Source organism: Opisthocomus hoazin, chromosome 8 (assembly GCF_030867145.1).
Source record: "Opisthocomus hoazin isolate bOpiHoa1 chromosome 8, bOpiHoa1.hap1, whole genome shotgun sequence".
NCBI lineage: Eukaryota > Metazoa > Chordata > Aves > Opisthocomiformes > Opisthocomidae > Opisthocomus > Opisthocomus hoazin.
In genome coordinates, this window is record NC_134421.1 from 14928916 (window position 1) to 14949507 (window position 20592).

The 20592-nt window shown below is 46.5% G+C and overlaps 1 protein-coding gene across 1 annotated transcript in view; it reads right to left on the bottom strand.

Annotated features, from left to right (window-relative positions):
- Window positions 1–2972: 2972 nt before the first annotated feature.
- Window positions 2973–20592, bottom strand: part of MYH9 (myosin heavy chain 9) — a 71801-nt gene continuing 54181 nt past the window's right edge. The window contains exons 21-41 of the mRNA XM_075429445.1: window positions 19621–19752; window positions 18801–19007; window positions 18149–18286; window positions 17541–17664; window positions 16566–16737; window positions 15782–15994; window positions 15177–15321; window positions 14440–14646; window positions 13369–13473; window positions 11523–11675; window positions 10913–11161; window positions 10204–10416; window positions 9281–9493; window positions 8770–8931; window positions 7943–8071; window positions 7511–7599; window positions 7185–7308; window positions 5896–6104; window positions 5351–5459; window positions 4862–5034; window positions 2973–4482 (exon numbers count right to left, since the gene is read on the bottom strand). Coding sequence (XP_075285560.1) covers window positions 4365–4482; window positions 4862–5034; window positions 5351–5459; window positions 5896–6104; window positions 7185–7308; window positions 7511–7599; window positions 7943–8071; window positions 8770–8931; window positions 9281–9493; window positions 10204–10416; window positions 10913–11161; window positions 11523–11675; window positions 13369–13473; window positions 14440–14646; window positions 15177–15321; window positions 15782–15994; window positions 16566–16737; window positions 17541–17664; window positions 18149–18286; window positions 18801–19007; window positions 19621–19752 — 3384 coding nt within the window. The 3' untranslated portion in view covers window positions 2973–4364. The remainder of the gene's footprint in view (window positions 4483–4861; window positions 5035–5350; window positions 5460–5895; window positions 6105–7184; window positions 7309–7510; window positions 7600–7942; window positions 8072–8769; window positions 8932–9280; window positions 9494–10203; window positions 10417–10912; window positions 11162–11522; window positions 11676–13368; window positions 13474–14439; window positions 14647–15176; window positions 15322–15781; window positions 15995–16565; window positions 16738–17540; window positions 17665–18148; window positions 18287–18800; window positions 19008–19620; window positions 19753–20592) is intronic.

The following is a 20592-nucleotide window of genomic DNA, read 5'->3' on the forward strand; positions in this document are numbered from 1 at the left end:
GCAAGCCCAGAGCCTGGGGCTGGAGCCGGTCCCTCCTGGGGCGGTGAGCCCCTTGCACCCGCAGAGAGGGGAGGCTTGGGGAGGGTCCGAAAGAGCCGGCGCCAAGCTGGGATGAATTTGGCAGCAGAAGCGTGGTGCCCACAGCCCCTGTGCCCCTCTCAGCCCCCACTGGGGAAGTGCTGAGGAGGAAATGAAACCAGCAGCTTCCGACACGTGCCTGCTGGCTGCGGGGCAGCCTGCATCCATCCAGCAGCCTGCAGGGCTGGGGGGTTTTGCCAGGGTCCTCTCAACACCCAGGGACAGCCTGGGAGTGAGAAAAGGGTTCTGGGAGGGAAGAGCCTGGGCTGGGGGAAGGATGCTTCCCTCGCTGCCGAACCAGGAGTGCTCAGTGCCAGGAGCTTGGGGGAGGAAAGGTGAAAGGTGGGCTCGGCTCTGGTGCGATGCTGTTTCTTTATAAGGCAACACGGGGAGATGTTTCCCTGGATACAGCGGGAACGAAGAGCAGGAAGCAAATTTCTTCGTCTCCAGCAGCAAAACTTCTTCTGGCCACAGAGCCCCGCTTCAGCCTCAGCCTTACACGAGGTCAGGGATTTGAGCGACGGCTCCTCTCCCAAAAAGGAGCCGAAGGAAGCGATCCCTTTACCCCAAGCGATATACCCTGCCGTAACACCCTCTTCCGTGGGGTTCCACGCAATTTCCATCAAAAGTCAATTAAGGCTGCAGTGAACGAAGCCATTCACAGTATAATTCCAGATTAATTCGCAGCACACAAGCACATTCCGAGTAACGCAGCACTGTGAGGCCGGCCACCCCATCACCATCAGCTCTCCGCCCCCTCCTTCGCGGCTGGGGAGCTGAGCAATAGCGAAAGCCCCAGGGCAGGCCCTTCCCGTGGGGCACGCGTGTGCCCGGGCAGCACCACGTCCTCGGCCGTGGGCCTGCAACGCTCCTCGCGCACAACAACGTGGTCGCCCAGGCCAAGGAGTCGCTCTGCTTCCACCTCAGCGACTTCTAGGTGTCCTCTGCACATTTCACCCCGATCTCGGTGGGGCAGGCTGCCCCACCGCAGGGAGCCGGCTCGAGAAGGGACGCCAGCACCAATCCTCTCACGTGCCAGACGGTCATCGCTTGAGATGTTTCACGCTTTCCTCTTCTTCTCGCTGCACTGCTGGCTCAGCTGCTTGTTTTGCTCAGCCACGCTGGCTCTAAAGGGTAGTAAGGACAGGAGAGTCACAGATTTAGGACTGGAGGGTTTGTTGGGGTTTGTTTCTCCTTTTCCTTCTGCTTTTGCTCTGGAATCAGAGGAAGAAAAGAAATAGGTCCAGACATACAGCAAGGAGTTCTATGCTAGTATTAGCTACCTGTCCGGGAACTGGGAATATTATCTCTGGCTGAACTTGGAGACGAGGTTCAGAACATCGTGTCCATGGCAAAGTCCAGATCAGGGCTCCCCAGCGAAGGCGAGGCAGCTGGGATCTCCCCTCAGACCCTTCCAGTGCCTACTGGGACCAGCAGGCAACAGACAGCTCCAGTGCTGACTGCCAGGAACAACTCTTTCGCAGGGCCTGCAGATCAGGTCCCACTTCCATCTCTTTCACTCCTGCTTATTACAGCACTTGCAACCGCTCACCTGCTCAGGCCATCCCCAAAGTCTCAGCAAAGCCTGTGCGAGGCATCCGGCAGCTCTGGAGATCCACAGAGCAAAGCTGGGGCCATGAGGAACAGCTAGCTCAAGGTCACGCTACGCCAAGTGGAAAATGCCGTGGGAGACCGATCTCTGGCCTTCCAGGGGGATGCCCGAAGGGTGGAAAGTTGAGGGAAAGCACGGTGCCACTGGAAAGAGACACACAAGTGTCTCTCCCCCTCGCACTGGGCCGAGCGGCACCCAAGCAGGACGCCGGCTCACACGTGGCAGCGCAAAGGGCACCAAGAGCAGCCGGAGCGCGACAGGGTCTGCGTGCAGGTTCTGCTCTGCACCACCGCCCTGCCGGGCCCGCTGGCCTTGGATCGGACCACGATACGACGGGAGAGCAATTTCAGTGTAATTTAAAGGGCAGGATGTTCACAAAAATGCCCTACGTTTTTCTGCAGGACACTTTGGAAAAAGTATTTTTGTAATGAGAAGACTTTTTCCCCGCTCAGCGTTTGCTCAGAGAGAAATCCCACCCCTGGGGAGCGGCAGACACGCCTGCTCCCTCCCCGCTCGCTGCTTCCCAGCACCGGCCTCGGCAGCAGCGCTCGCTGGCTGCGCCCTGCCCCTCGCCGCCAACACCAGCGCATCCCTCCCCAGCGCTGCTGCCCGTGGCCTGGCCCAGCCCCAGCTGCACCCTTAACTGGGACGTCCTCGTCGAGGTTCAGGTCTCTGCCAGCCAGGATGAGAGGGACGAGGTTACAGGCATCGGGCGCTGGCGTCACGCTCAGGTTTTTGACGCTGTGGCTGTAGCACCCGGGGCAGTCTGAGGGGCCAAGGACCGGCAGATGAATACAGCCACAAGTTCCTTATTCGATTTCTAGCAAAAACATACCAAAAAGCAGATCTTCTGGAGACGAGCTGCAAGATGAGCGAAAGGCAATTTTGACAACCCATTGATCAGACAGACTTCTAGACATCTATCACCTCCTCCACCAACCTCGCTTTCCGGCGACTCCAGGGACTGGAAATAAAAGCGAAGAAGAGAGTTTGTCCGCACCGTTGTTAGCTACGGGCTCAGAAATACCATCTTCAGGCCAAGAACAGAACTAGCTCAGCTCGAGTTCCCAGCCTCCCGCTTCGAACGGGTAACCCTCCGGAAGCACGCGAACAAGGTGTGTTACCTTCCTCCGAAATCCCCGGGGGCACGGTAACGCCCCATTTTGGCTACGGAGAGCGGCTCGGTGCTCTGACACCACGGGCACTGCCTCCGGAGGGGACACGTCCGGCCTTCGCTGCGCCGAGGGAGGGAGGGCGGGCGCAGCAACACACGCACACAGACTGCAGCACATGGATAATCTTTATTGGTAACATCAGTGGAGCACCAGTAAACCATTACTGACTGTAGTGGTGACACACAGCTGAGGCACATGCTAAGGCACTTTTATTATATATATATAAAAAAAAATTTAATTTCTTCCGTGACAGCAATTGGGACACGAGGCTCCTGCATTGAGTGCTTCAGGCATACAGTATGGCGCTTCATATTTAATTATTTTTACTTCGCTCATAAGTAGGTCTAAATGCAGCATATACAATATGGTTAATAATACAGGTAAATCCAGCAACCAGTGTACGGTGTAGAAAAGTAAAGACTATCTATATATAACCATGGTCCCAATAGAAAGGCAGTGATAAAGACCTTTATTTTTTTTTCTTAATTACTTATTACGAGAGATACAAAGGCCTTACATATATCTGTGCAGATTAAAGGGTTTTTAATATACTCTTAGTCAATGGTGCACAATAACTAATCCCAACCCCTGGTTACAGAGCAGGTGCAAGAGGCTTGGACACGTCAATAAAAGAAGGATTTCCCTCCCCTCACCCCCCCCCTCTGCCCACGACCCTGTTCAACTCCCCCAGATTCTGTCTGTTACCATTAAATACACTCGGTCCCCCCGAGATTCCGAGACAGGCACAAGGACATTATTCTGCTTCCCCAGCCTGTCCTTAGCGGCTGGTCCACGCTCCCTTAGATGGAACCGCTCAGAGGCAGAGACGCTAACAGGACAGCATTGCACTTCAGAGATCTGGCCAGACAGCACAAGTGAGAAAAGAAAAAGACAACTTTGGCAAGTCCTCCAGGTAACTGGCCCCGAGAGGAGCTTCCCTCTTCACCCCTCCCTGGAAACATCTGAAAGAAGAAAGGGCAAATTGCCATGGCCCAAGCACACCGTTTTCCTGAAACTGCTCCCAAACCACGTGGGTGGGCAGATTAAGAGAGGCAGAAGTCTGAGGTCACTGAACATGATTGCCGAAAGCAAACAAAGAGGGCGGGGAAAGAACACAGGAAGGAGCTTCCCTGCAGCTAGAATCGAAGACAAAAGGAGATTTACAGCAAAAATAATCTTTCCCTAACCCCGCTCCCTCCAAACTGTGTAAGGATTCACCAGCAGACATGGCACGGACAGTTCTGCAGGCCTTTGTCGTGGCCAAACTGCTGGTCAGATTTCAGACCCCCGACTCTTTGGCATTAAATACAAAGAGGATTAGGAAACTGGAAAGAGGAGGAAACTAGGAACACAGATGCCCGATGGCTCCAGATACACAGAGCTGGGCTTGCTCTGCAGATTCCCAGCCAATTTAGGAGGAGAGGGTTTGCTGAAAGTCCAGTGGGAGAGGGGAGGGTGGATGGGTCACTCCACGTGTAACCTGGGTCAGATGGGAGGACTTATTCAGTAGCTTTGGCATCACCAGCATCTGCCTTGCCGTCCACTTCCTCATCGGAGCACTCTCCGGCACCCTTCCTGACAATTCGACGTGTCACGACAAACGGCAGGTCCCCGCGCCTGGGAAGGGACACACAGTACATCAGCAACACAAGACTTCACTCAACTCACCGGAGAGGGAGGGCACTGGGAAGAGGTAAGGAAGCCTTTGAGGGTGGTGAAGCACTGGAACGGGCTGCCCAGAGAGGCGGCAGATGCCCCACCCCTGGAAACATTCAAGGCCAGGTTGGACGGGGCTCTGAGCAGCCTGCTCGAGGTGCAGATGTCCCTGCTCGCTGCAGGGGGGTTGGGCTAGATGACCTCTAAGGGTCCCTTCCAACCTGAAGCGTTCTACGGTTCTGTTCCAAGTACCTGGCCAGGCTGTCTGCTGTGGGCAGCTGCAGTCAGACTACGCCGCAGTGGCTGCTGCCAAGGCACTGCACCAAGCGCTCTGCCTTACCTGAGTTTGCTCTTCAGGGAGCTGACCTCTCTGTTCATTGCATCAGCTGTTTCAGTGGCATCCTCCAGCTCACGCTGGAGCTTCCGACGGGATGCATTGGCTCGCTGGGCCTCCTCTTCCGCCTCCTCCAGCTGGCGTTTCAGCTGCTTCAGGCGCATGTTTGCCTTGTCCGCCTAAGCATGTGTGGGGAAAAGGGATCAGTGTTTCCCCAGAGTGACAGCATGGGAGGTAGAGCAGCAAAAAGCAGTTTCCAAAGCCCCCTCTTCCCTTTCTGAAGGGAGCTGCCCATGAGTTGACAGCCCCTAGCTCCTCCTTAAAAACACTACATTTTCACCTGCATCACCTTCTAACTATCACACTGAGGGAAAAGATGACAAATCCACAGTAAGGTTAATGCTAGAGCCCTCTTAGGTGCAGACGACACCTCGGTCACAGGAGGGAAATCCTCCCACCAGAAGGCTCACCGACACTGCAGGTAACTATACACACCTGATCTTTGAACTGCTCAGCGTTACGCCTCTCATCATCCACCTGCAGCAAGATATCTTTCAGCTTCTTCTCGGCACGGCGCACCTGCTTGCTGGCAGCCTGGCGCTCCCTACACAGAAACACAGAGATACTCGGACAAGAACGTATCTCCCCTTGTCCCCAATAAGACGACCTGACCTGGGCAAGTTAGAAACAAAGACGACAGCAGAAGTCCTCCTAACTTAGAGACAAAGGGGACAGGAGCCAATGTTTCCCAGAAACGGCCAAAAGGCACTGGTATCACACAGATGTGACCCTTCTTGAAGCTACAGAGGGGCAGCAAGTGTATCACAGCTGCAGTTTTAGGAGTGGTTAAGTCTGGACGAAGCTAGCAGTCTCTGCAGTGAAAAACAATGAAGGTTTGCCAAGATCTTACTTCTGTGCTACCCAGAATACCTAGAATGAAGCCCTCACTCGGACAAATCAGAATTTCTTCAGAAGAGTTTAAAATGCTGGATTGGGTGGAGGCTTGCAAAACAGACAGGGTGTTTCTACTAGGAACGTACTTTGTCTCCATGTCCAACTGCTCTTCCAGCTGCGCGATCTTTGCTTCCAAGGCCGTGATGCTAGCCTTGTACTTGGACTTGACCGCACTCTCCATCTCCTGCAGTTTGAGCTTCAGCTCCTTGTTCTGGCGCTCCATCTGCTGGCGAGCGTTCTCATTCTTCTGCGCGTTGCTACGCTCAGCGTTCAGGTCCGCATTCATCTGATCAATCTGCAGAGAGAAGTAGTACTCAGCATATCGAACACTCCAACCTGAAAGGCTGATTTATTTCGCAGACACATGCTGACATGCAAAAAAAAAAGGACCCTCAGGGTGAGCTGAATACCTGGAATAACTCTGACACAGAGGGAGCTCTCTCTGGGCAGGGCATTCCTCAAAGTATCTTCGTTTACTCAGATTTTCAAAGTAATTCCTTGAATAACAGGTTTATCAACCTCCTCTTAGGGCTAAATTTGCCAATCAAGTACAACACACTCTGGTGTGAAGGCCATGGTTTGGCTCTTAACGCAGTAATTATCAGCCTTAGTGAATTACAAAAATCCCAAGGCAAGTGGATCCAATACGTGTGCTTTACTTATTTATCATTTATTTGCTGTCTGTCTACTTCCACTACAAAGCAGCAGCTTAAAAATACTGACTTTCAAAGGCAAAAGGGCATGAACTCAGTCCAATTCCAAGCCAGGGCTCTAGCTGACAGTCAACCAAGTAGAGAACTGTGCTCTCACCCATCAGAATGAACACGCCATTTGGGAAATCATCAGCCTAGCTCCTTGGTTTTGGAGCGCTGAGAAAACAACATGCCTGACTCTCAGAGGCAGACAGATAAAATATGACAGAGAACAGGCAGATTAACATCATGGTTTCTATAGCAGCCTAACAAATTCCATATGGTTAGTCCATTTGAAAAAGCATAGAACTGGCAGAAAAGTCATTTTCCAAACATACTGTGGCACTGTTCAGCATGCCAAGTTGGAGCAGCACGCTGCAGATCATCTTTCTCATAATCCGTTAATACAGAAAAAAACAACCTTCCAGACCCTTTTTTATGAACTTGGGAGCTTGTTCCAGCTACCCAATGATTTAAATGATCAAACCCAGTGAGTTAGCATGAGGTCCGACTGCCCACCCTATTTTCTCTCTTGTGGTATTCAGGTGTTTCACCTTGCTCGCATCTACAGGCCTCTGAGGGCCGGTACCGTACACAAAGCAGCAGCTGGCATTACTCAGAGTGCAGTCTGACAATTTACAGACTAGAGGGCCCCTACTGGCACACACAGCCTGAACAGGTACCTGAAGATTTGCCTTCTTGAGCCGGTCATTGATTATCTCTGTGTTGCCCTGTTCTTCTTCTAACTCCTCCTCCAGCTGAGCTATCCGGGCCTCCAGCCGTCTCTTCTCCTCCATGGCCAGTGCTCTGTAGGATACAGAATTAATAAAGCAGTGTTGGTGGCATTAATGCCTCAGGGAAAACCTGCGGCTTCTAATTTTACAGAGTAAGCTCAGTCTTTCAAGAGCAGAGAGGATACAGCGCACGCTGCAGTCTACACAAAAGTAACAGCCTGCAAAGTATTTTCTGAAACCAGCTCCTCCACCCTTAAACAAGGAACATTACTCACCCTTTACCACTGTTGTTGGCAATCTCGTCAGCCAGCTCATCCCTTTCTTGCTGGGCCTGGCGCTTGGCACGCTCAGCAGCTGCAAGTTCCTGGAATGAAAACGAGACGGTCAGTGATCCAGTGGGAAGCTACCAATTAATGCAGCACAGGAAAAAGTAGCTACTGGTAACTGGTGGTATGGTCTCTAGCTAGATCCAGACTTAATTATAAGACATGGTCTGTTCCCCTCCCACCCCACAGGTTCCTTTGTTTTGCACACTCCTATCAAGCTGTCACAAAAGGGCCAAACTCTGCATTTTGAAGTGGACTTTGTATTTGAGCAGAGCAAAAAGCACAAAAGAAAGCAAATAAGCACTCCAGCTTAGACTGCTACACTTAGTTCTTGGCCAAAGAAAACGAATAACCCCTTAACTTGCATGCATGTTCTATTACCTCCTGCAATTGGATCATCTCTGCCTCCATGCTCTTCAACTTCTTCTCATTTTCTTTGGCCTGTGCCAAGATCTCTTCTCTGGAAGTACGTGTGTCCTCCAGTTCCCGCATGTAATCCTTCATTTGTGCCTGAGATGGGCAAACAATAAAGGATGAGTTTCAGAGCATCCACATTAACAAATTGGGTTTGTTTATCTTACGGGAAGCACAGAGAGGGAAAATGGAAACAGGGATTCGTTACTCTTCAGCTACCAAAAAGGCTGCTGCAAAAAGAAAAGGAACCATCCTTTTCCCATTTAACAAGTAACAAGGAGAAACAGTAACGGAAGCAAACGGGAATGCTTAAATTGCAGGAAAAAAGAAAAATTTGTCAGATACAGGGAGGGTGGGAAGAGAGGCTACAGGAAGCTTTCTTGTGAAGCCATGGAATGGACAGCTGAGGGAGGATGTGGAGTTTTTCCTAGGAACAGATCAGACAAATACCTGTAGGAATTACAAAGGCATAACAGAAGTGCCTTGGGGCAGGAGAAGGTCTAAGTGATATTGAAGCCCCTCTAGCTTTGCAGCTCCACAATCCTTTCCAAACCCACCGATGTGAGGCAAGCACTAGACCGGACTTTCCCTGCAGCTTGTCTCCCAGGGAGCTAAACAGGCAGATCGGGGTTAGAAGGATGTCTGAAACGCCAATACATCTTTTGTGGCAAATCGCTACAAGGCCCTGCTGCTCCTGTGACACTGATGTATGGTTCTCATGAGGTGAAACCTTGTATCTTATTTCCCTGGGTAAATGCTCTACACTGACAGCTAGAACAGCCGCAGCTTCTGACCTGCAGTTTGCGGAGCTGCTTGATGGCTTCTTCACGATTCTTGTTAGCAGTGTCTATATGGCTTTCCAAATCCTTCAGGTCCATCTCTAGCTTCTTCCTGGCAGCCACAGCAATGGAGCGCTGTTTTCGTTCATCTTCCAATTCCACCTCCATCTCACGCACCTGTATGGAGAAATCCAGGCATCAGCATTTCACCTCCTTGACTTCCCAAGAGCCAGTTTTCACATCCCCCTTTCAAACTGTACATAAGCGCAAGCATGTGACTTGTTTTCATTCTTCCTGGCAGGGGGATGAGGTTAACATTCCTCGCTAATAAAGCCACACAGGTTCCTTTGATACACAAAGGCTGTTTGAACAATCATGCACACAAGAGGGAAAGTCTCTCACAGCTTTACAGCGCTGCCTGGAGAGTTACCATTAACAAGAATCTGGATTGGCAGTGTCTGTCTGTCTGCAGACACAAGTGCCTTTGTGTATGGAACGCTTTCAGGATTTACAGAGCAATTCTTACTTGTCTAATCAGCTGTTTCTTCTTCTCTTCATTCTGCTCATCACGTCCCTGGAGGTCCCGGTCAAACTGTGCCTTCATGGCCTGTTGGTTCACTTCTAGTCGCAGTTTGGCATCTTCTGTGGCCTGCAGTTCATCCTCCAGCTCTTCCAGCTGTGTCTTCATCTCCTCCACCTGCTGCTCCAGGGCTCGCTTGGCCTTCTCCAGCTCATGGACCTACAGCACAGTACCACATGTGAGGTTTCCTCAAAAAGTGCAGACAATTTCACCTATTCTAAGAGCAAAAAAAGTCTATGAACAGCCAATCACATAAGACGGGATACAAGAACACTGCATCTGTCCCCTGTATGAGGGCAGAGCTACCCCTCAAAGCCAGCTGCTTGCACACTTGCAAGCTGCCAGTGTACCTACTGGTTATGGTCATGTATGCATGGTGGTGAGGGGAAAGAAAAAAAGCGTTTGTTAGCCCAGTCCTGACTTACTGCAGACTTATCAGAGCTGGACACCTCCAATTCTGACAGAATTCAAGAAAACACTTTTCAGCCTCTGAACTTTTTCTTTTCATTCCTGCTTATAATAATGTGTTTCTTTTTTTGTCATGAAATATTTGGGTTACTGTCTTCCATTGCCTAGCTAATCCCTGTATTTTACGTATCAGGCTCACATCATACCTTTATCTCTGCCACAATGATATCAGTTAATTTTCAGTTTGCCACTACCTCATCTGGGTCATTTCCACACTCTTTCCAACCCATCTTTCCCATCTACTAATGTAATACAAACATAAGACTCACAAACTCACAATGTGTCCAGTATTCTCTGCTACATTACTCTGTGTTCACACTAGCATAAGCTTTTTGTAGTATCAAACTAACAGTATCACCTGTGTGACATCTCCTGCCCAGACATTTTAACTTCACACTTACGCTTTTCCCCACATCATCCTTTGAACTCATCAGGTCTTCCATCTCTGCGCGGAACTGCTTATTGATTCGTTCCAGCTCGGCTTTCTGCTCTATGGCTTCTTCCAGGGCTCTGGCCAAGGAGAGGGCCTTAGTCTCCTTCTCACGGGCTTCCGCCTCAGCACGGTCCCGTTCTTCTGCATACTTGGCAGAGATGTTCTTCTCCTCTGCCAACAGCTAGAAGAGCACAGTATCAGTATTCTGCGAAATTACTGACAATTTTCTATCAAGGTAAACAAGCATCTTTTTGCTACTGAATTCTTAATAGTGTTCTGCCATGGACAGAACAAACCAAGAATATGGACCTTCAAAGAATGAAGCATGTCATCCCACCTTTAATAACTGTGCTGACCCCAAATGAATACGATTTTGACTCCCCAGGCCTCCAATCTAGTACTTCCAGCCTTCTCCCAAAGATGATCTGCAGACAACACTTTGAACTTGATCTTTCTCTTGATATTAACGTTACCCCTTTGGGAAAAGGAGCATCACTAAAATTTTGATGCATGGAACAGAATTAATTTACTTCTATGAAAGCTTATTTCTCCACTCTGTATGCTATGCCTCAGATCAGAAATAAATATGCATTCTCCAAGCAGTATTGCTTATGCATTCTTAAAGCAGACCTGTCAATAAGATGCAGCTACTGAATGCCCAGTGACTGAAGTCATACCTGATCAAACTTCTTCTGCTTCTTCTCTAGATTGGAAACGATCTGCCGCTGATGATCCAGGTCCACAGCGAGGTCATCCAGCTCTTGCTGCAGGCGGGTCTTTGTTTTTTCCAGCTTGTCATATGCAGCTGTTTTCTCTTCATAACGCTGGCTCAAGCCCTCCAAGTCCTTCTGCAGCTTCTTCCTGGCTTCCTCTGCTGACTCAAGGCAGCCCAGACCATCATCCATCTTCTTCTTTGCGTCTATTGCCTGAATGAGAGAAAACATCACACATGACGCCATGCCACAGATAATGCTATATATAGTTTCCTGGCACCAGAAGTTGAGGAAGTAAGTCTGTTCGTTTCTGAAGGTACTATTAACCCCTCAAATAATACTATATGACAGAATTCCCAGAGGAATTCCTGGATAGAAATCCGCAAGCAGTTCATATGATTATCATCAGAGACCTCTTCATTTCCTCTCTCACCCAAATCAGCAGGATCGCCCTTTCCTAAGAAAAATTCTGTTACTACAAGTCAACTCTGCATTTAGATTTTACTTCCTTCAAGACAGACCTGCACCAACGCTTCCTCTCAAAAGTCATTGGTTTATGGGATGCAGACTGTACCTGTTGCTGAAGAATAGAGATCTGTTTCTCCAGGTTTCTCTTTGTCTCCTCCTCCTCTTCCAGCTGCTCTTTGAAACTGTTCTTCTCGTCCTCCATTTGCTTCAGCTTAGTGCTGAGGCTCAGTTTTAGGCGAGTCTCCTCCTGCAGCAGCTCCTATAAAGCAAACACCCCAGTGGAATTCAGCACCACTCCTTGGCTTTAAAGGCTCACAGTCCTCACCCACTCTGTCTCCAGAATGAGTACTTCTGAAGTTGAGTTTAAGTATGCAACTTATTTCATAGATATGACAGCCAAAGCCAGAATTTAAATAATTGTCTCCCAGTGAGTCAGTATAGAAACAAAATATTCAGAAAAGTCCTGTTCTCTCATGCACTTTCATGATTACACTACTTCACTACAGAAGCCATCCACAGTCCTTTCTGGAGTTCTACGAATAGCACACAAAGCATTAAAACCTTTCCCAACAATAGCGTGACTATACTCTACTACATGATTTTCCCATATTGAAGTATCAAAGAAATAGACAACAGGCTAAAATGATTTAGCATGGTTAAAAACAACGTTGGTCTTAGCAGGACTGTAAGACACTGGTCATTTACCAACAACATGCACTGACTTATGCTGCCAGTGCTTGAACTGAAGGATCTGTAGAGACTAATAAGACCAGTCTTCAAACTAGTGCATAATTTTTTGTGTTCTCCACTATCTTTGAGTCTGTTTTTTTTTTTAAAAGAGTAGTAAGTAGACAGATCATCAATGACTGTTCAAAGTTACTTAGTATCTGAGGTCTGTCACGCTCTTCCTTTCCCTTCCAATCTTCTGTTTGGTACTCCATTCTGTACCAAAACAATCATATTAACTATTAACCGTAAATGGTTGTTTTATCCCAAAGTATAAGACTAAACATGATTTTTTCCTGAAAAAATACCAAATTATTTGAGTATCACTTCCTCAACATCCACTGGGATATAAAATTTTCTGCTTGACTTTACAAATTCACCAGAAATCACACACACACAAAACCCCTGTCAAACACTGACTCTGAAGATCTCAAACAAGAACCTAGTCTTCCAGTGCAGTTCTAGCATTAAAGAGCTCTCAAGCAGAAAGACCATATAGGAGGACTTCTAAATCTAAGACAGGGCAAGTTACTTATGTTCCACATACTGAGGAAGTGCAAGGAAGATAAACAGCTATTTTCCACAGAAATGTTTTCAATACCATGCATTATAACCCCTTAGCAAAAAAACAACGCTAGAACCAATCCTTTGAAGTGTTGTATATCCAGTATTTAATGGTGCCCAGAGTGATTTCTCACTTTAAGAATTTGTAGCGGACACTGTGGCTGCACCACACACAGACACCTTGGCTTCCAAAGTTCTCACAGAATCACAGAATGGTGGGGGTTGGAAGGGACCTCTGTGGGTCATCTAGTCCAAACCCCCTGCCAAAGCAGGGTCACCTACAGTAGGCTGCACAGGGCCTTGTCCAGGTGGGTCTTGAATATCTCCAGAGAAGGAGACTCCACAACCTCCCTGGGCAGCCTGTGCCAGTGCTCCATCACCCTCAGAGGGAAGAAGTTCTTCCTCATGTTCAGATGGAACTTCTTATGCTTCAGTTTGTGCCCGTTGCCCCTTGTCCTGTCACTGGGCACCACTGAAAAGAGCTTGGCCCCATCCTTCTGACACCCACCCTTCAGATATTTGTAAGTATATATTAGGTCCCCTCGCAGCCTTCTCTTCTTCAGGCTGAACAAGCCCAGCTCCCTCAGTCTCTCCTCGTAGGAGAGATGCTCCAGTCCCCTCACCATCCTCGTAGCCCTTCGCTGGACTCTCTCCAGTCTCACCTGTGTATCCTGAAGCTGTGATTCCAGAGCAGAGAAGTCCTTCGCTAATTTAATTGATTTGCTGTCGGACTGGTTCAAAAGACCTGTGACATTGTCCAACTCGACCTGAGAGAGATCAGATTATGAGTTATTAAATGTATCAGCAAGCAAGTGAAAAAAAAAAAAAAAAGCCAGGAACAGGTGAGCAGCTACAAGACTCAAAAGTGAAAACTGAGGCACCTCTCAACAGTAAGGCATGTGTATAATCTCTCAGGGGAATGAATGCATCATTTCCAAAGTCCCAGGGATGAAATCTGAGAGGTCGAAAGGAGATTTTTACTTAGGTTCACTTCTGTTGCAACAGCCTGTTGTTTGGTTGGTTTTGGTTTTTTAAGACCTATATGAGATTTTAGACAGCCTGGCAAGAATTTTAAAGACTTCTATTAAACTAATTATCTTCTATTTTATACTGTCTGCTTCAGGATTATATGTAGAGTCTCAAAACTACATTTGCACACTCCAAAAGATAGTGCACACACTGGCAATGCTCAACTTTTAATGACAGCCCTCCATAAAAGGAGAAAGCAGAAGACAATGCTCCATGTGAGTCAAAGGGATTTGTTGTTCCCTTGAAGAAGGAGGAGAAAACCCTAAATTTCCACATTACCATCACCATCAACCACATTTCAAAGCTTCAAGACACTGTCTTCCAGAATAGTTACCAGTCTGTTTGTGCTGCTCTAGGTCCACAAGCAGCTCAGTGTTTAAAGAACCGTACTGTACAGACCGCTGCAGGCTGAAGGGAAGCAGACATGCTGATACTTTAAGGCTTACAAAACTCCAGTGGCAACTGGTTATTTCACCTTCTCAGCACTACTCATGATAAGCGACATCGATCCAAGTGTCCTGCCCTGGCAATGAGTTAAGGAGTTTGCACAGTCCTTGTGAAGCAAGCTATAATTTGCTTTTTCTAGTAACTTTATCCTCAGGAGGAACAAAATTTTTGATCTAGCTATGCAGAGGTACCATCCTACAGCCTTTTCTCTCTAGCCTGGCGTGAATCAGAAGCTAAGGAAAACCCATGCCACTCACCTGCAATTTGTTAACCCTCTCAGCCAGTTCGGTCTTCACCCTTTCACCTTCTGTAAATTTCACCTGCAGTTCTTGGAGCTGAGCATCTACTTTTTTCCGCTTGTGCTCAGCATCCCCCTTGCCTTGCAGAAGAACCTTCACCTCATTGGACAGTTCAGCCCTCTCACTTTCCAGAGCTTGTTTTGCTTTTTCAAGATTTGCTTTCACCTGAAGAGAAGACAAAAAAAAACCCAGCAAAACCCTTTAGATATTAGACTTCAGACATGGCAGGATCCTTCCACTGAGTACTTTTTCCCCTCCCCCTCCTCCAACAAGCAAGCTGATGTTGCATGTTTAGCAGCTAAGTTGTAGACTGCTTACTCAGAAAATGCAATGTGAACAGCCTGCCGCTGATAAGTAGGAGACAATGTAACTACCAGAGAAGACAACAATACAGGAGATCATACTTCCAGATTAAAGGTTGTACAAGTCAACAAGTGCTAGCAGTGAAAAGCATGTCTTGGCTATGCAGTATAACATGCCTGATGGGAAAAAAGAATGAATGTAACTACGTAAAACAACTTCATGTACGCTTTACAATGAAAAAAATGATTTACCAAGGAAAGAAAAGCACACATATCAGCAGCCTATTACCATGAACACTTCATGTTCTTCTGCACCGTTAAGACATGGTCATAGAGCAGCTACCATTTCAGGGAGGCTGACCGCTTTGGCCTTGTGTTTTCTGTTCCACATACCCGTTTGGTTTGTTCTAACTGCTCTGCCAGCTCTTCAATAGCTTGTGAATGTTTCTGCCTCATCTCCTGGATTTGAGCCTCATGAGTCTTTGCCTCCTCTTCAAGGGTCTTCTTCAAAACCGTTACTTCTTGTTCTCTCTTTGACCTGCAAAATTCACAAATTCCATTTAGGTGCCGAGGAGAGAATCAAACAGAGGTGTATATCCACCAACAGCATCTCCAATGCAGAAAAATGCTAATGTCTGTTTAGCCCTACAAGCTATAAAGACATTCTTCAAAGTTAGAACTTAGCATTGCACCCTTCTTAAGCACAAACTGGCAATATTACTTTCAGACTAAGAAGTAATAGCCTAGAAGTATGAATACTTCAGGGGTATCACTAACGCTATGGTTAGGGAGCAAATTAACTTTCTTGCATCAGGTGAAGTTATGCAGTCCTGACTACAGCTTGCACACTATCTCCTTATACAGTCACTGAGGCTGCTAACCAGCCTACCCTGATAAAGACAAAGACTTGCTTTGGTATGAGACTGGATACGGCAGTATTTATTAATAAAGTCAAAACCAAACCCAAGTAAGACAACACAGCAACATGCTAGAGTTACCTGAGCTCTTGCTGAGCAGCTGTAGAATCTAGCGTGTCTTCTAGCTCTGTTTTCAATGCTTCCAGCTCTTCTCCCAGATCCCGCTTTTGCTTTTCGGCTTTATTCCTGAAAGCTCTCTCTGACTCCAGGTCTTCCTGAAGCTCAGTGATCTGGGATTCGAGTTCTCTGATCTTTTTCAAGGCCATGTTCTTCTGAGCTGCCTCTTCTTCCACCCTGTGGTTCAATATAGGGTTCTGGTTAGAGCCAGATTTAAACTGTATGTAAGTTAAAACCACCTGTCCTACCAAGAACAATCAAGAAAAAAGCTGGTATTGGTCAGCTCTACAATATTACACTCAAACTTTGATCCACATATCATCTACAAATTCTAAGTTCTATTTCCCAGTACTTGAGAGAGCACGATTACTTACCTTAAAGAAGGGGACAGAGAGAGACTGACAACAGAAGAAAGCAGAAAAGAAAGCACCATTTTACATTGGAAATTGGACACTTTACTGAATAGATGAATATAACAACTACCAGAAAGACAGTGTGTTGCCACTACTTTTTAGCCCCCTTTGAAATCTTACTGCAGTGCACATTACATTCACAGCCTAGCTCTGTGCAGAGAAAGCAGCACTGAGCAGCAGCCAAAGAACTCTAATGCCAAGGAGATGAATCTTAACAGTTCACAGGCTGAAACACAACAGCCACAGATTCCACTCAGTCCCTGTTCCAAAGTGACACAAGCCAAGAAATACTTCACAACCTGGTGGTCCCTGAACCCCGCCGGTCAGGTTCTCACCTAGCTAAGGCTGCCTGCAGCTCCTCTTCCTTCTTGGCCAGCTGCATTTTGAGTTCTGCAATCTGAGCCTGCAGCTCAGCAATCTGGTCATGCAGATCAGTGGAGTCCCCTTCAAGTTTTCGACGAGTCTTTTCCAATTCTTGCCTCTGCTTTTCTTCACGTCGCAGACGTTCTGATGGAGATGGGGACACATAAGTTACACCAACAACACATACTCAAAGAATGTTGTACAAGCAGAGAAAACAAAACTATTTAAGCAATAGTTTCTTTCATAACAACACAACTGTCCAAACTGTAGTTGGAGTGCATTATTCCATCAAGACCTACACATTCAACCACCCCCATGTTTTGCCCTCAAAACACATCTGGGCAATTTCCCTTTCCCTCATCTTACAGCCAAGATGCACACTTTCCCCCTTTTACTGTAATAAACAATGCCAGTCTCTCCCAACACCCACACCACACAGACATTAAGTGATGCTGAACACAAGGTCTGCTCTCCGTTTACTGAAACTAAATAGGCTGGCTCCTGCTGCGTTAACCTGGGCAGTCTCCAGATAAAGTGCCTCTAGCTTGAACCCTGAAGAACTTGTGCAAACAGGATATCAGAAACAGCACTAACCCTGACAGATTGATGCTGCTGGAAGTAGAAAAGTGGAGACACTTCCACAGCGGGAGAAGAGAGAGAACCAGCCTCTCTTCTCCATTGGCCTGCTGTTTTGGAGAGGATTTTTATTTAGATCAAGGGCTCAGCTGACAAGGCACATAACCTTCAGCCAGCCACTGAACAGCTCTATCAAACCGATCAATAGCATACACACTATAGACTAATTTTTAACCCCTCAGAAACTGGAGAGGACTACAACTCTAGAAATGATACTGAAGTTAAACAAATTTTAACAAGAAACCACATAAAACTAAACAGGCCGGTCCTCTGCGGGATCTGCCTTCAATAAAAAACAAAACCAAAACCACCTTCAAGGTCTGTGATCATGGCCTCATGCTTATTCTTGAGTTTGGCTAAACTCTTAGATTTCTCCTCTTCCTCTGTCAGGTTTGTTGTAAATTCAGACATTCTGTCTTCCAATAGTTTCTTTTCCTGCAGAATGAAGAAGGCAGTGTCAAAGCAGTTGCTGGAATTACATGAGATTTTTCCAGACCTGACTGCTTAAAGATATCAATGTCATGGGTGCTTACTCCTGCTACAAGGAAATTTGAAATGAAAGAAATCCTTTAAGGATTACAGATAGTATTCAAATAAATACTTACAGATTTGTATTTGATAGCCCTTTCAAAGCTGAAAGGGAAGACTGCATATGAAATAACTTGACACTGTTTGGCATAACAATGTAGCAGAAAGTGTTTGCTCATGGATGGTTCCTTATAAAGGCTACTTAAATATCATAGAATATAGAATACAGGCAGGCAGGTAATTTCACAAATTCAGGTCAGAGTTGTCAAAGACAAGATCGAATTCATTCAGAAGTTTCCCCTTAATTTGGGAAAGGTCAACCTTTGGTAGGTGGCTCCAAGAGAAACACCCATGCATCTTTACCCTGCGTAAGAAGCTGCAGGAGTCTTACCTTAGCCAGTTTGAGATTCTGATCTTCCAGAACTATCACATCTTCTTCAAGTTTCTTCAGTTTGGCCTCCGTGGTCACTTTTTCTAGCTGCAACTTCTGCCTTGCACTTTCCTCTTCTTCAAGCTGCTCTTCCAGTTCCTTCACAGCACCCACAGAAAAGCAAGGCATTTGTCAGTGCTGCTCACTAACCAGTGTAACAGCACAGTAGCAATACTAGAACTTGGAAATTTTCTTTACCCTTCTTTCATGGTATTATTAGTACTTTCCAGAAGTGACATCTCTATCATGACTTTATGCAACACACTGCATTGTAACAAACAAGTTTTCTAGCAGAATAAACAATGCGATTTTGCAAAGAAGAATACTACCATTCCTAAAACACCTGGCTTCGACAAGTCTTTGCTTAATTATTTGACAAGTGGCCACCATCGTCATCTTCGAGAACAGAACAGCTCATTCCAGATGTCTGATTGAACGCTTCAGGCTCAGCACCAGATGTGCTGTGTTCTATTGCTATTTCCACAGATAGATTCTTCTATGCTTTTTTCTTTTTGTTCTCTCTCTCTCTCGTTTTCCTCCAAGCTGAGACAAAAGAACGACTAACCCTTACTACCCTCTTCACTGACAAGAGACAACATTCCTAAGGCATTACCTGGATATTCTGTTGCATTTTCTTCTTTTCAGCCTGCAGATGTTGACACCGCTCTTCCTCTTCCTCCACCCTTGCTTCCAGGTCATGACATATCTCCTCCAGTTCTTGTTTCTTGGCTGTCAGGCGGGCTCTTATCTCCTCAGCTTCAGCACAGAGTTCAGTTTCTGCTTGCAACTGTTCCTGCAGCTGCATCTTCTCTGCCATTAGCTATATTGGACACAGAGCCAGAAATAATACAAGCTCCAATTTACCAAAGCACTTAGCAATCTGCGTTAACTGAAGTTACATGCTTCTGTGTTCCACAGTTACAGTCTTAATCATTGCAGCAGTCTCCTGCTGCTAACCAAAAGCTAAGTATCAAAACATAGTTTTTAAATGTTTGTTCTCCTTCACAAACCACACACTGAAACTACATATTATGTTAGCCTTAATAAATTTCTCAAGACCATATCCATTTGAAATAAGGAGATTGTCTAGTTTTCCCCTGCTGTCACCTTCTGCGTTCCAAACAAAAAGGATTCCATTAACGATGATGTTGAATTCAACGAGCTTGCTATAACACACAGCCAAAGGAGACTTTTTCTTCACATAATGGCTATAGAAGGGCAACAAGGTGGTCACAGTACAAACTGACCTGCTAGAGGAACTGAGCTGGGAAGAAGGGCAAAGAAAATTGAACAAGATGGCAGCCAAGTCACATATTCCAGCAAACTGGAATCCTACAGCTTATCTACCAGATCAATTCAGCAAAGGAGGAGGTCTCAAGCAGTTGGGCAGGTAGAGAAAGAATGACTTTTACACATGAGATCTGCAAACTCACCTGGGCCTGGAAGGTCTCCATCTCACTCAGCCTATTTTCTGCAGCTAGCTGCTTCTCCCTGACCTTTACTAGTTCTTCTTCCTTGGCTATCATCTCCTCCTCCTGTCTGCTTACTTGCAGAAGGGGCTTCACCTGAAAGGGAAACCAAGGGAAAGAGATGTGTATAAGGAACAAGCAAAACATGAAAAAAAATGCTCTTGTACTTGATAAGCATTGAACAAAACAACATTTTAAATACGTGTCATATTTGAAGGACTGACCAATTGTTTTGTTGTGAACACTGGGAAGATCAGAGGACTAGATTTCATCTACTCTGCCAATAACACATTTTCTGCCTGCCCAACTTTTCCTCCAAGATGGGATGCATCAGAAAAGGATGGGGTAAATTCCAGACCCTCAAGGGCTAAGCAGCAATAAGCAGGAGAAAGAAAAAGTTGCCATACAGTGGGGAAATTCACAGGTAGGTCAATGTAAACAAAAACCAAACACCACTCATCTCTGTACTCCCCCATAAAAAACCCTTAAGAAGTCATTTCATAGGAAAGAGAAGAAAAGTTTAAACTCTGCTCTCAACTCTCATTTAGCCATGAAGTCTCATGGCTAAAAAGCAAGCAATCCCACACATTTAGAAAAGAGGCCATTTCTTCATGCAATCGTTGTCTTTACAAAGGTAAAACATCTACAAAGTCTAACAGCAAGATCAGACCTCGGTGCCTTTCCTTTGCTCTTACAACCCTGGAGAAAGTGATGGCAAATCATCCCTGCATTAACAATTTTTGTCTAGCTAAACTGACTAGCCATGTAGCAAGTGACTCTTTGAAGTGCCATACCACCAAACCAAGTGATCCTCTTAAGCTTCTTAGGCATCAAATATTAAAAGATGACTTCTGTTTTTCCACAACATTACTTGGATATAGCCTTGCACTTGGTTTATGGAGGCATACTGCATAGCTATAAAATATACTATGATAT